Source organism: Zerene cesonia, chromosome 26, assembly GCF_012273895.1.
Source record: "Zerene cesonia ecotype Mississippi chromosome 26, Zerene_cesonia_1.1, whole genome shotgun sequence".
NCBI lineage: Eukaryota > Metazoa > Arthropoda > Insecta > Lepidoptera > Pieridae > Zerene > Zerene cesonia.
Genome location: NC_052127.1, coordinates 2,343,819 through 2,358,241, shown reverse-complemented (window position 1 = coordinate 2,358,241; position 14,423 = coordinate 2,343,819). Strand labels below are relative to the sequence as shown.

At 31.7% G+C, this 14,423-nt stretch overlaps 2 protein-coding genes across 2 annotated transcripts in view; one reads left to right on the top strand and one right to left on the bottom strand.

Annotated features, from left to right (window-relative positions):
* Nucleotides 1-4,411: 4,411 nt before the first annotated feature.
* On the bottom strand, nucleotides 4,412-5,498 carry LOC119836981. The gene is made up of 2 exons (XM_038362456.1): nucleotides 5,248-5,498; nucleotides 4,412-4,675 (listed from the first exon to the last, which is right to left on the bottom strand). Exons 1-2 carry the CDS (start codon nucleotides 5,383-5,385, stop codon nucleotides 4,496-4,498), a joined length of 318 nt encoding a protein of 105 aa, XP_038218384.1. The 5' UTR covers nucleotides 5,386-5,498; the 3' UTR covers nucleotides 4,412-4,495.
* Nucleotides 5,499-6,028: 530 nt separating this feature from the next.
* LOC119837039 (ubiquitin carboxyl-terminal hydrolase 20) overlaps nucleotides 6,029-14,423 on the top strand; it is a 26,422-nt gene continuing 18,027 nt past the window's right edge. The window contains exons 1-2 of the mRNA XM_038362524.1: nucleotides 6,029-6,411; nucleotides 7,964-8,083. Coding sequence (XP_038218452.1) covers nucleotides 6,334-6,411; nucleotides 7,964-8,083 — 198 coding nt within the window. The 5' untranslated portion in view covers nucleotides 6,029-6,333. The remainder of the gene's footprint in view (nucleotides 6,412-7,963; nucleotides 8,084-14,423) is intronic.

Sequence of the window (14,423 nt, the reverse complement as noted above, 5' to 3'; positions counted from 1 at the left end):
AATAATTATATAACATCAACCGGTACTAGTGATGCAATAGATCAAGAGTAGGATGCGCATGCGCGACAGGAATGAATCGCGATAATTTATTAACAATCCTGCTCAATCGCTTCCTGCTGTTGATTTGTTTATTTTGCTGACCACACGGTCATTGGATTATAATTAATTTTCAATATATCCATTGGTCTATGTTTGTAGGCCATAGGAAATATATTCGAAGCTAATGGGCAATACTCATTATTACCGAGCTATTTTATATACCTAAGTACTATAAGTGCACTAAGCATGTGTGTAATGCTTACAAAGTCATTTATTATCCAGCGTCTCGAAAAAGAAAGTAATTGTTCAAAAATTACATTAGACATATAACATTAATATAACAAAAAATGTTGCACAACAAGCACTTGAGAAAATACAGACAATCAAATTTATGATTAGATTTATATGTTTATTTCATCTCATCGCAAGTTGGAATATTAAATGATGGCCCCTAACCTAGGCTTACTTACTCCTGAAGCTTTTCGATAATTTATTTTATTTATTCCACTCATATATTTTTCGACATTAAAAATAACTATCTCAGCGAAATTAAAGTGGATTAAAAAGAAAATTGTGTAATTAAATAACACCTTAAGTGCATTTGAACTCTACAGCAAGATGACCTAAGACCTGCATTAAAAAAAATCAAGTCGTGAGAAGAGCCTAGTATTCCATTTGTTCACTAAGTTAACTCGCAAATTTTGCGCTTTCAACGTAGATAATTATAAGTTAGGCTTGCGTAACAAGACAACAGGCGCTTCTGTAGTCACGATCACATCCAACAACAAACCTGTTTTACCGGCCACTGTATTCTCTGTGCGCGACTATAGCTCTTCTCCATAGATGCATAAGGATGACAGCTGTCAAAATGGGCGGCAAATTATTGTGGCGCGAGACACAAAGCAACGAAAATTATATCAAAACTCCAAAGGTAGCTGTTGCATAACCTCGTGCCCAATACAATAATAATGGATGTCGCGAAAAAAAAATGAAAGTGCAATAAGTAGAGCAGGCAATTGATACAATGGCACGGTAGACACGATTTAAAAAGTATAGAAGAGCAAATGCATGGGGAAAATTGAGCCAATAAAACAAACGTATAATAGTCCAAAAACAATGACATAGTTTCAATACTCACGATATTAATATAAAGATCTAGAAGTATAGAAATTATGACTAATATTATATTAATAATAACAAACAATGAACAGACTGAATTATAATCGAAATAAAATTATGAACCAAAAATTATAGAAGCAAATTTAACTTCCCTACATTTATGTAAGGCGCGAAGTTTTGCACATTTATAGATGTAATTTAATATATACCTAATCAATTTTTTTTCTACTGTTAGCAATAATGACGAAAAGGCGTATTTAGAATTATAAACTCTTAAACAACGAAAGGAAGTAACAACAAAGGAATGTACTTGCATAATGTTTTATTTATACATAGCTGTATTCTATTTCGACGGAACAATTGTATAACGGCACAGATAATATAATACTATGATAACGGTGATGACATTTTTAACATAAAATTATGCATTAAATTTTCACCCAATATCATTTACCAGGATCAAAAAATCCATCCAAATATGTAAGTACTAGCTGCGCCCCGCGGTTTCAACCGTGTAAGTCTGTATCCCGTGAGAATATATGGATAAAAAGCCTATATGTTATTCCAGTTGTCCAGCTATCTACATACCAAATTTCATTGCAATCGGTTCAGTAGTTTCTACGTGAAAAAGTAACAAACACACACACATCTTAGAAACTTTCGCATTTATATTAGTAGGATATATGAATTCCATTCAAGGCCAATCAAGGTTTCTGTTTAATATGTGCCAGAGGTACCAACAACAACAACAACAATATACTACAAAGACAAAAATAATCACGTCAATTGGATGAAAATCCGCAGTATTATAGAGTAACAAAACTAAAGAAGAAAATACAATCGAACTGAGGACATTCGTTTTCCGGAACCTCGGCTAAATACTTAGACCACTTCATTTAATTAAGGTCAAGTAATTTCACTTGCATATATATCCATATCCTAGAACTATATTTATTTTATACTTTGTAAAGAAAAAAAAATAGACGGTAGAAATTAAGCGAAAGATACCATCAAAACAGTTGCGTAAAGCAATATACAGTGAAACTTTGTCTAATTGAAAGGTCATGAAACGCATTGCTTTTAACCTTTATACACATTAAAATTGTATTCTAAAACAATACAATATATTGTAATGTAGATTATTATTGGAATTTATCAACACTTATCATCGACTATACTATAGGAACGTTAATAAATACAAACGTGATTTCTTAACTTAATTATTAATCGTAAAAGGTTTACTCAATTGTTCGATGTGGAAACCATCTTTGAAATGGGCATCGTAATAAATGCCTGGTTCAAAAGTTCATGTTACTAAATCAAATATAATAACTACCTTGAACCTACAAACTTCATGAAACCGTAAACAACCATGCAACGACTGAAATAGATCCAAATTTATTTTTTACGCAGTTACCACGTAGTGAAACGAATTCCGTGAAATCAAACCTTGTTCTACTTAGTAACTAAAGGATTGTAAAACATAGAATCATTCTTGGAAAATCCAATCAGATTTATCAGATGAAATGTCAGGCCTTAGTCCGGATCGTTAATGTACAAACATAATAACAAATTCCCAAGAGCAACGAGTCTTCAATGATTTATATGAAAATGTTTACCTATTGAATGCTTATTTGAATCTTTACAAACGCTTCCAACGTTTTGGTTTGCTAGAAATAAATTCTATCATAAATATTTACTTAAATAGTTACATTAACTATTTAAGTGAAGATTCTACAAGAAACTATTTAAATTTTTTTTTACGTCCGTGTTTTACATATTCCTGAAAAATATCAACCATACTTAATATTTTTTTTTCCTCCGTGTTACTTTTCATATATTCCTGAGAAATATCAAAGACACTTAACCGCTTTGGTTTACGTCTAAACCCTCATAGTAGACTTGTATCTTCACTATAAAGTACAAAGCAAAGTCGTTTCTCGCGTCTGTCCCTATGTATGTATGTATGTAATGCATGCATGACGAATTTTAATATGTGCCGCCTGTTTTTTTTTTATTTTTATAAATTACTATCATTCCGCCCGTCTTTGTCCACGTAGTCAAAGGATATTCCCATGAAAAAAGTCTATATCACTCATAGAAATCACATCATTAAATTGCTGCGTTGCAACGTAAAACAAACAAACTTTCTCACGTTTACATAATATTAGTAAAGATATGATTGAACCATACTTGAAATAACCTTTAACACATTAAAGGAAAGGAAAGAAAGAAATGAAACGTGGTACACTTAAGATTTTTTTTATTTATGCCAAGAAAAAAATCTCCGCTTCGTCCTACTTACACGCTTGTAAATCCGCCAATGCATTCAGGCCAATGCCATTGGACCACGAAAATATAATAGAATAAGAATAAAATAATTAAATAAAAACTATAAAAGATTGTATAAATTTTTAATCACAGTGTTGGGATAATTTTAGCATCCAAGTTTACCATTTACTCTTTCAACATATACGTCACTGTAAAATTGTAAACTTAAGCATTTACAAGCTATTTTCGTTGGTTAACAAATGCATTTAGTCTAATTGGGGAAAACGCTTTGCAACAAAAAAATTGACTTTATACATGTCGTATATATAATACACCATGCTGTCCAAGTACCGGTTGAGAATGTCGCAATAAATAAATAAATAAAATACTAAAATAAAATATTAAATTAAAAAATATATATATTTCAGACATGTTGGTTTCTTTTTTAATTTTTAGTTTTTATAGCATTGAAATGCTTTATAAATGAGAAATTTTGAAAGAATAGAAAAAATTTGATCACGAGGCAGGATTCGAACCTGCGTATCTTGCCTAACCGTAGCAACGCCTAGCCTCTCGGCCACCCGTGATCCTGCCACAGTAATCGAATTTCTTCTACTGTTTCGGTTTCATGTGCCTAAGGGGCACCTCACGCCATCTATTGAGATAATATTACATTCATGGTTTTTTGTTATTCATGTCACCATTAGATTAAACAACAATATTTTACTATTGTTACCTAACGATAGATAAATTGCAGGAGAAGTTTATGTCACAATTTTTGTAGTTTATCGAACGCAAGTTACGTTATAATCTAACAGTTATTAGATTAGATTTAAAGCTTTATCTTTCGAAAGTTTTTTCATTAACAAAAGCAATGTAATGCAAACAATTTAAGTCAAGATTGGCAAGGATACGGCGAAGAGGGAGGACACAGCACATGATCAAAAATGTATAAAACAAAATCTACAGTAAGCTTGCTTTAACAGCATTGTTACATTAATATAGTCTTTAATGTTATAAACATAAAAGATCTTTGCTAGTCAATTATACTAAATATCAAATCAATTCATCTATGCATATTAGCAGCTTGTTCGCTCGCTTCTGAGAGTATTTGAGCTGATTTTAATATGCTTTCGTACTGGTATCCCATGTGCACAGAAATCAAGTGCATTTTCTTTAAGTTTGCTTCTGTGCTTTCCATTAATGGCTCTGTGGATGCGGTGTCTCTCGCTGCTTTCATCAGAAGCTGTAATAAATATAAAAAAAGTATAAGCCGCTAATAATAGCATCTGCAAATATTTAAGTTTAGAACATTGCTCTGTCTTCTTAACCAGGTCAACCTGAAAAAGAGAGCTATCAGATGACAGTGCACTCTCTTTAAATATTCCCATATCTTACTAATATCATAAATGCGAAAGTTTGTGAGAATGGATGTATGCGTATATTTGTTATTCTTTCATGCATAAAATTTGGTACGTAGATAGCTGGACAACTAAAATAAAATAATATAGGCAACTTTTTGTCCCAATTTTATTCATCGTTATTCTTTTTTTAAAGCTGATGCTTTCACATGTATAATATTAATAATATATGATATAATATGTAATATTATAATTAGTAGGAAAATTATATTCATTTAAGTACACAAGCAGCTAAAGCTGATGCTTGTGTAGTTAACGATTTGAAGAAAACATCCAATTTATTTTTAAAGTATTCAATGTGGGTGCCCTTATTACATTCTTGCTTTGCCATAAGATGGATAACAGCACAATAACTACAACAATTAATGTATTTATTACTTTAATCACTAATATTTACCTCGTTTGATTTGGACCCTCGTTGAATCTGTCGCGCAAGTGATGTTATGTTGTTCATATTTACTTGAACTCTCTCAGCAAGACGTTGTTTAGATTCTGCAAACAGGGATCGAGCGCTGCTAGACGATGCGGATGTCATTTTTATCAAAATTGGGTGTATTATCTTGATAAAATACGCGGGTACTTTTTATTTTTATTTTGAAACTACTTCTCTCTTCAATGAATATGTCATCAATCATTACAATTGTCATTGTCAACTTTGAATTTTCTTGATTGAAGTTAGAGCCTGCGACACTAAAGAAGGAGTCCTACGGCGACGATAACTCGGCCATGTTGCAGAAAAAGTTGGGCCCCATGAAACAACTGTTGAATACTTAATTAAATTCACTTCACACACCATCATTACTGGAATATGTGGTAAATAGCTGACGGAAAATCTGTATGTACATAATAGAATATCGTTGTGATTGTTCTGTGTATTTTCGATACGGCGTAAAATAAATATAGAAATATCCATACTCAACATAAAAACGAAGCGACATTAACTGTAATCCTTTTTATATCTATTTTCCCAATTCTGGTGTTAGTTGAATTAAACAATACTTGCAACATTTTTTTCCGAAGCTGACAGCACGCTGCTTTCAACAATAATGGTTGAAATACCTATTAAAATTATAATATGGTATCCGAACAAAATTTGGCAAAAGTGCAGATTTTCAAATTAAGATTGTTTTTCGTAATTCCACAATTGTTCAATGATTATATATGTCTATTTTTTATGTGTAGACCGTATGATTTTGTGTTTATGAATAATATTATTCTACATTGTCTATGTTATTGCCTGACTTTTCGCTCGTCACTGGACGATTTTGTGTTGAAGAAAAATTTCTGATTATTAATTTAATTAACAGTGTTTTTCGAAATGTGTCTTATAAATTTTCTCGTTTTGCCCCCGCGATCACTCAGTAACCCAATTTTGACATCGTACATGATATAGGTCATGTTTATTTACGTGACTGTTGTGATTCATTAGATTTGAGTTAAAATTTATGTGTTTTATCGGTTACCCAGTTGATTTATCGAGAAAATGGATAAAGGCGTGACGTGTGAACATCTCAATAAACTTGTTAACGTGCTGGAACTGGAATTATGGCAATCAAAAGAGGTAATAATTAATTAATTTCGATGGTACCTAACCTAGAAATGTCAATGAAGTAACTACCTATTTAATTAGCATTCCTTATTTGTCTTATGCAATGATAATGTTACAAGTATTATTATCTACATCTATGTATACATTACTATGTTGATAGAATATTTACTCAAGTCATTGTTTACATGCTTATCATGTAAGAAAAAATTGATTCACAGGCCTACCAATTACCATTATTGTATAAAGTATATCACTTCATTCGATCAAATAGTCCTTGCGTTATTGTTATTGATTTTACTTATGATTACTTATATTATATGGAGAAAAAACTTAGAACCTGAAAACACTACACTATCTACCTAGCTCTAACATTCCATATATTTTTTGTATAGTTTCTTCAGGGATTTTTAACTATGTTCACATAATGCTACCCTCAATATTTGTGTATATAATACATAAAATTTTTTACAACAGATTTGACATTTAAATTGTTTCAATGTACTCCTAAATAACAGTTGAATAATGTATTAAAACTATGGCTTCTTTAAAGCTGTATCTTACAGGATTAATCTAATGAATAACAGATGCAAGTACTTAACACTTTGACAAGTTTCTATGGCATTGAAATTATCTTTTCAATGATAATATTGAAATTATTTAAAAATATTGCCTATTTAAATCATTTTGAATGGATATAGCTTACACTAACACAATTGAATAATAAAAAAATACTTTTAAGTTGTCGGAATCAATGATAACTATACAGCTGTGAATTTTCTTCCTACTTTACTATCCTCTAGCTCTTAATTGTGACATTACTAATTGGGTTTGCTTTGAATTCATTACTTGTAATATAGTAAAACTAGGTATGAGTTTACTCCTGATAAAATTATATCAAGAAGAAGCTCAAGTATATACACATTTAATACAATAAAATATCAAGGTGAAGATTTAAACATATTTATGAGAATAAATTGCTAATGTAAAATGTTTTTGTTACAGTTTAATTTACTGTTTTTCTATTCTAAATTACTTATTTAAAAAACACCACCTAAATTCACTTCCTTATATTGATATGTTTAATTCTTTTGGTAGCATGTTAAAGTGTTTAGATAACATCACAATAAAAACAAAACAACAAGTAAGTATACTTGATTGTTCAAACATATATTAATTTTTGAAAATCAGACTTGTTGTAACAGAGATTTCATATATTCAAACATTAGCTATAGGCCCCACTTTTGATGTCACAGTTTCTTAGGTTTTTGTAGAAAAAAATTGAGTTAATTCCACTCAAATTCTAGTCTATTGATAAATCAATGTTTCTTATTATATTCATTAACTAAGACATGTAAAAGTATTGTTGTCCCTTATTAATCGTTGAATTATTTTAGGCCCATATCCTCTTCCTTACCCTTCCCAGTCCTTTCCTTAAGGTCTGCAATTGATCTTACACCTCTCCAAATGTTCATGGGCGGTGGTAGCGCTTCATCAGGCGACCCACCAGCACCATTGCCGACTATGACATAAAAAAAAAATTATTAAAAATCCTGTTTAATTTCAGAACCTAGCATGTTTCGATTGTGGATGCCCGGGACCAAATCTATGGATATGTCTGCAACCTGACTGCCATCATATTGGATGCTCTGAAGTTAAAAATGACCACAGCACAATACACCAAAAGGTGAGTGTTGTATACCAGGACATAAAAAGGATAGATAGATACAGGTAAGGATTTAAAAGGATAGATAGGTAGAAATTAATGGATGAATGGGCAAGCATTATGGGAAGGACGAGTTCCCAATTGTATAAAATTTATAATTCAGTCAGTAAAACAGTCATATCAGAGAATTATATCCATATAAATAAAAAATCACAATACAGTAACAATTATCATTATCTTTTAGATTTTCGCATAATCTTATCATTTGTCACTCGAAACATTGATCATTAGAACAACTATATTATTATTGTTAGACCTTTTTTTATCATACAAGTGTTTTTGAGCAGCTAATATATATAGCTATATGTATAGGAAATGAAAATCCATTGAATGTTGTTAAGTGCTTAAGAACCACGGGACAGTATTTTAACATAATAATGATGAGTTACATATTTTTTAAAATTGATATGATTTGAAAAGAGCAACCTACAGAGTTAACTGCCTCTTATGTGAAACTGATATTTGAACCATTGATAATGGTAAAATTATGTTATGACTATAGAAAAGCTTCTAGAAAAAGTGTAATTAAATAAATATGTGTGAGTTCGAGCTTAGCGCAATCGATTTTTGATGATGATGATGATGATGATGATGTACTCCAATAAATCTAGATAACAATTTGTTAATTAAAAAAGAGAGGCGTAAGGTCTGCAATCGACCTTACGCCTCTACAAATGTCCATGGGCGGCGGTAGCGTTTACCATCAGGCGTCCCACCAGCTCCATTGCCGATTGTGACATAAAAATAAAATAAAAAAAAATCAAAAAAAAAAAACTAATTTTTTCGAAGCATACAGATTGTAGAAAATCCTTCAAATGATATTTTTATTGTAGATAAATATCTATACATATCATTTATAATATCTTGAAAATGAATTGGATAAGTGTTCTTTATTTAAAAACGTAAAAACTATGCAAACTAGTGTACTTAATCCTACTATGTCCTACTATAATATTATAAATGCGAAAGTTTGTAAGGATGTGTGTGCGTTTGTCGCTCTTTTAAGCAAAATCTACTGAACCGATTGCGATGAAATTTGGTACGTAGATAGCTAGACAACTGGAATATCATATAGGCAACTTTTTATCCCGATATTCCTACGGGATACCGACTTACGCGGGTGAAACCGCGGGGCGCAGCTAGTTGTCAAATAAAACGTCAAGAGCGCAAACCTTACGCACACAAACAAACAAATCATAACGTAACATAAAAACAAATAAATAAATACAAAAATAAAAATTACGCGTGGTTTTGTGTGCCATTCAGTATACCTGCGGAGTTTTGCCAGACAGAAGGCGTAATTAGCGCGCGTCAGAGACGATTTTATTACAATTTTCTTCTCATTAAACTCCACATCCAAAATATAACGCAAACATCGGGATTGGGAGGCATCGGCTATCAATTAAAATACTAAAAAAAAACTAAAGAATCATCCAAACCGACTCGCTCACCACCTAGTCATTCAATAAAATATTGCCAATTTGCAGTTAGCACTCTCCATTTGCACTTTGCCTCGTGATTCATCTTAATTTTCTCATTTGTTTTGATAATAAAATGGACAATACATAGTCGTAAAATTGTATAATTGAAAACTGAATGCACAATAATTTAATTAAACAAGCGAACTCGCACGGTTTCGCACGGGTGCGATTAATCTCGTTAGTAGTACAGTTATATTTTTGGATATTCGTATGAGCAATGCGTCTTTATATATAAACTAGCTTTTGCCCGCAACTTCGCCCGCGTTATTTTCAGAGTAGTTTAATAGATATTATACACATAAACCTTTGTCTTGAATCACTATCTATTAGAAAAATACTATCAAAATCCGTTACGTAGTTTTAAAGATACATAGCATACATAGGGACAGATAAAGCGACTTTGTTTTATACTAAGTAGTGATATAACGAAGAATTGGACTTTACAATTGATTTGTGAATATTGTTATATCTAGTACCAATCATCCACACTTATAATAGTATTATAAAGAGGAAATATTTTTATTTCTATATGTAACGAATAAACTCGAAAACTGCTCTATCAACTTAAACAATTCTTTTACTACCAGAAAGGGACATCACTACCGAGTAACACAGGCTATTACGATCGAGGATATCAAAAATATTGACGAGTCACACATAGAAAAATATGCATTTATCTCTTTGTACCTAATGTCATTGAATTCCATGTAAAGACAATAACACTGTTTCAAGGAGTATTTAATACAACGAGTTCTAAATATTCTCTGAGACAAAGATGTTAGTTGTTTTTATTATATTCATTATGGAGCATCGCCAAATCACATCCTTCTGTTCCTTGTTAGTCATAATGTAAAAAAAAAATGAGTCGTACTGGATCCACGTCATCCTACTAATATTATAAATGCGAAAGTTTGTAAGGATGTGTGTGTGTGTGTGTTTGTTGCTCTTTCACGCAAAAACTATTGAACCGATTGCAAAGAAATTTGGCACGCACATAGATGGTCAACTGGAATAACATATAGGCAACTTTTTATCCCTATATTCCTATAGGATACGGACTTACGCGGGTGAAACCGCGGGGCGCAGCTGGTCTCGAATAAAACAACATTTACATAAGGTTTTCATTTAAAGTAGTCTTGTTTCGAAAACATTTTTACATCAGAACGAAGTTTTATTAATGTCAACTACCCTACGAAATAATAACTTAAATCCGCGCTATGTAAACCGCTATGTCCTAGGTGTCACAAACTATGTTTTATTCTACATCATCACTGCCCGAAACGGTGAAGGAATGTACATAGGTAATAAATAGACACTATGGAGGCAGTGTCTATCCATTACTTTCTTCTCCCTCTAGTAATATTAGATAGTATCACAAATAGTAACTTACTACATATTTATATACAGTCTACTTAATCATAAAGTATTATTAATTTATTTTTCGCTTTTGACTGCCCCAAAGAAACACTGATTCGCTAAGTATTTTAGGGAAAATGTGATCGCCAATCGCCAATGCTTTAGTTTAAAATCTATTCATTAATTATATAATATATATATCATACAATATAAATTGAAAAACTATTTTATTAATTAATTATTAAAAATAACTTGGAAAGTTCTACAAAAATAAAATTCAATTAAGGGCTTATTGCCTTTAAGCGGACCGTTTGAACTGTATTCAAGGTTCCTTATTATAGTAATGAATTGTTTTCGAATCATATGTAAACACTTGATTATATATGAACTAGCTACGGCCCGCGGTTTCAACTGCGTAAGTCTATATCCTATAAGAATATCGGGATAAAAAGTTGCCTATGTGTTATTCCAGTTGTCCAGCTATCTGCCAAATTTCATTGCAATCGGTTTAGCAGTTTTTGCGTGAAAGAGTAACTAACATATACACAGATACTCGCAAACTTTCGCCTTTATAATATTAGTAGGATAGTAGGATAGGATAAGATTAGTAGGATTATTAGAAATACAAAATAATAATGTTTTGTTTGCTCCATTGTTTCGGAGGAGTCAAATTACATTCTAATTGACAAAAAAAACTTTATTACTTATTTAAAAAAGTAAAGTCCCGTGTCCCCTAGTGGGGTATGGGGCAGATGATGTACATCTGTTTCACTGATCGATTTTTCTTTAGGGACAAGTAGGTAGGTGATCAGCCTTCTGTGTCCTGCCATACCGAGACATTTTTTTTTTTGTGCGTCCCCACCGGGAATTGAACCCAGGACCAAGGAGGTGGTATCATCTAGTTATAACATAACAAAAAATAATTATAACGATTATAATTTGCGAATATTTTTAGTTAAATGTCATTTACTCGGTCTAAAAATGAAATAGAGATTTCTATATAATAGGTTACTAGCTGTGACCCGCGGTTGAAACCGCGTAAGTCCGTATCCCGTAGGAATATCGGTATAAAAAGTGCCTATGTGTTATTTCAGTTGTCCAGCTATCTACGAAGCAAAATAGTATTATTATTCACCAATAGATGTCAGGAAAAAAAAAACACGAATAAAACACGAATATGACATTTTCTAAAAAAAATTCCTAGCTAGATCGATTTATCGCCCCCGAAACCCCCTATATACTAAATTTCATGAAAATCGTTGGAGCCGATTCCGAGATTCCAATTATATATATAGATATATATATATATACAAGAATTGCTCGTTTAAAGATATAAGATTCGCTAAATTACATAGTTGACGACATATACTCCAATTTCTACTACAAGAATAACCTCCAGTGCGATTGTGCGCCGAGTTTGTTGCATTCGATTATCCATATTCAGGGTTTATTACCGGTTACAAAAGTCAAAAAAAAAAAAAAACGATAGACGTATCGTCTTATCGCCTGCGATAATAGCATATAAACCTTGACGACAAGTGACTGCGAATCGCGATTCTCTATATGACTTAGAGATACATACATGTAATGTCGATTTAACAATAAAATATCGATAGACGCACATCTCGCCTATGCAAGGATCTTTGTGTATTGAGTCGCTAGCTTTCTGCGCGCGGATTCGTCCGCGTAGTCAAAAGGTACATTGACGTGGTTGGGGGATGTTTCACCGCGGTATATAGTATCCTATTCAACTCTTTAACTCCTTGCATTTTCCAGACCTTAAAAAACATAACGGAAAATCGATCCGTTGCGACGTGAAAGAAAAAAAAAACAAAAACGCGTTTATTATGTTAGAGTAATATAAGGAAACTGCAAAGTTTTCTGTCGCCTCTTCTCTTTTTAAACTTCTTTCCGAATCGTTGGTAAATATTTATCTACGTAGTAGTTATAACTATTCAAAAGAAACTTCTAAACAAAATTTAGTTGAACTAATAAATTATAAATATGAGCATATTAGAATTTGATTGAATTACCTACCTAATCATTAAAATTTGGGTTCAAAAAAAAATACAAAAACCCAATCTTAAAGCGTTTTTTTCTGCGCAATTACTACTTTCTAGAACGCAACTAAAACTAATTAATGCAAAAAAAGCAACTAAATGCAACTAAAACAAGGATTCCTATTTATACCGTAAATATGTGCAAATATAATAAAATAATAAAAGAAATATATAGTGTGTTAAACATTCAATTCCAAAGTTTATTAAATTCAAGGCAAGATCAAGATATTAGTTCCATCTGAATAAATCCGAAAGTTTGTATATATTGAATATGTTTATTGCTCTCACGCAAAATCTTCCGAATAAAATACAACTGGGTATTGACAAGCATAATATTGTTTATGAATATTTAAAGGTTTTGGGAATGATAAAAGGTTTGGTACTGAGTGTTTTGTCGTGTTGTAAATCCGTCAGAAAACTTTGATTTCGAAATCAATGTACACTTTTTATCTGCGAAACTTTGGTTGTCTAGCCTTTGATTAAAACGTAATAATGAAACATAAAATATATATTTTAATGAAACGAAACTGCCTTTTATAATTGACAAAAATAGATGCATATATATCAATTTAAATACTTTTATTTATAACTGCGTCCCGTATTTCCACCAACGTGATGATGTTATGTCTAAAGAGTCTTCCTTGTGGACTATTCAAGATCAAAATAATTTTTCAAATTTCGAATAGGTTCCTGAGATTAGCGCGTCAAAACCAACACTCTCCAAACCAGTTCACTTCAGCTTTATAATCCTACTAATATTATAAATGCGAAAGTTTGTAAGAATGTGTGTGCGTTTGTTGCTCTTTCACGCAAAAACTACTGAACCGATTGCAATGAAATTTGGTACGTAGACAACTGGACAACTGGAATAACTTATATGCAACTTTTTATCCCGATATTCCTACGAGATACGGATTTACGCGGGTGAAACCGCGGGGCGCAGCTAGTAAATATATATATTATGTAATGCAAGTAAGGCTTGTTGATCTTATTTGAGAGAATTATGCAATTTCAAATAACATAATGCATCGAGGTTGTTCCAAACATAATATTTACTTACTCAGTTACATTGGTTGACTTCGTGTTTGTAGATAAGAAGGACCCTTTGTATAATGGAAGGTCAATATATTTAATACATAAATAACTCACAATGAAATTGAGTGTTCACATTTTTTTATGTTTAGAATTCTGCTCTTAAAACTCCAAAATTTGAGGTATATCCATTCAAATCTTATTAAAAAAGTAAATATATAGACATGTAGTTATATATTGATATATACAATAAGTTGAAATTATTAAATCTCAACGCATAAAAATAATTGTTGTATGAGAAATTTTGAAAGAATAGAAAAAATTTGATCACGAGGCAGGATTCGAACCTGCGTTTATTGCCTAACCGTAGCA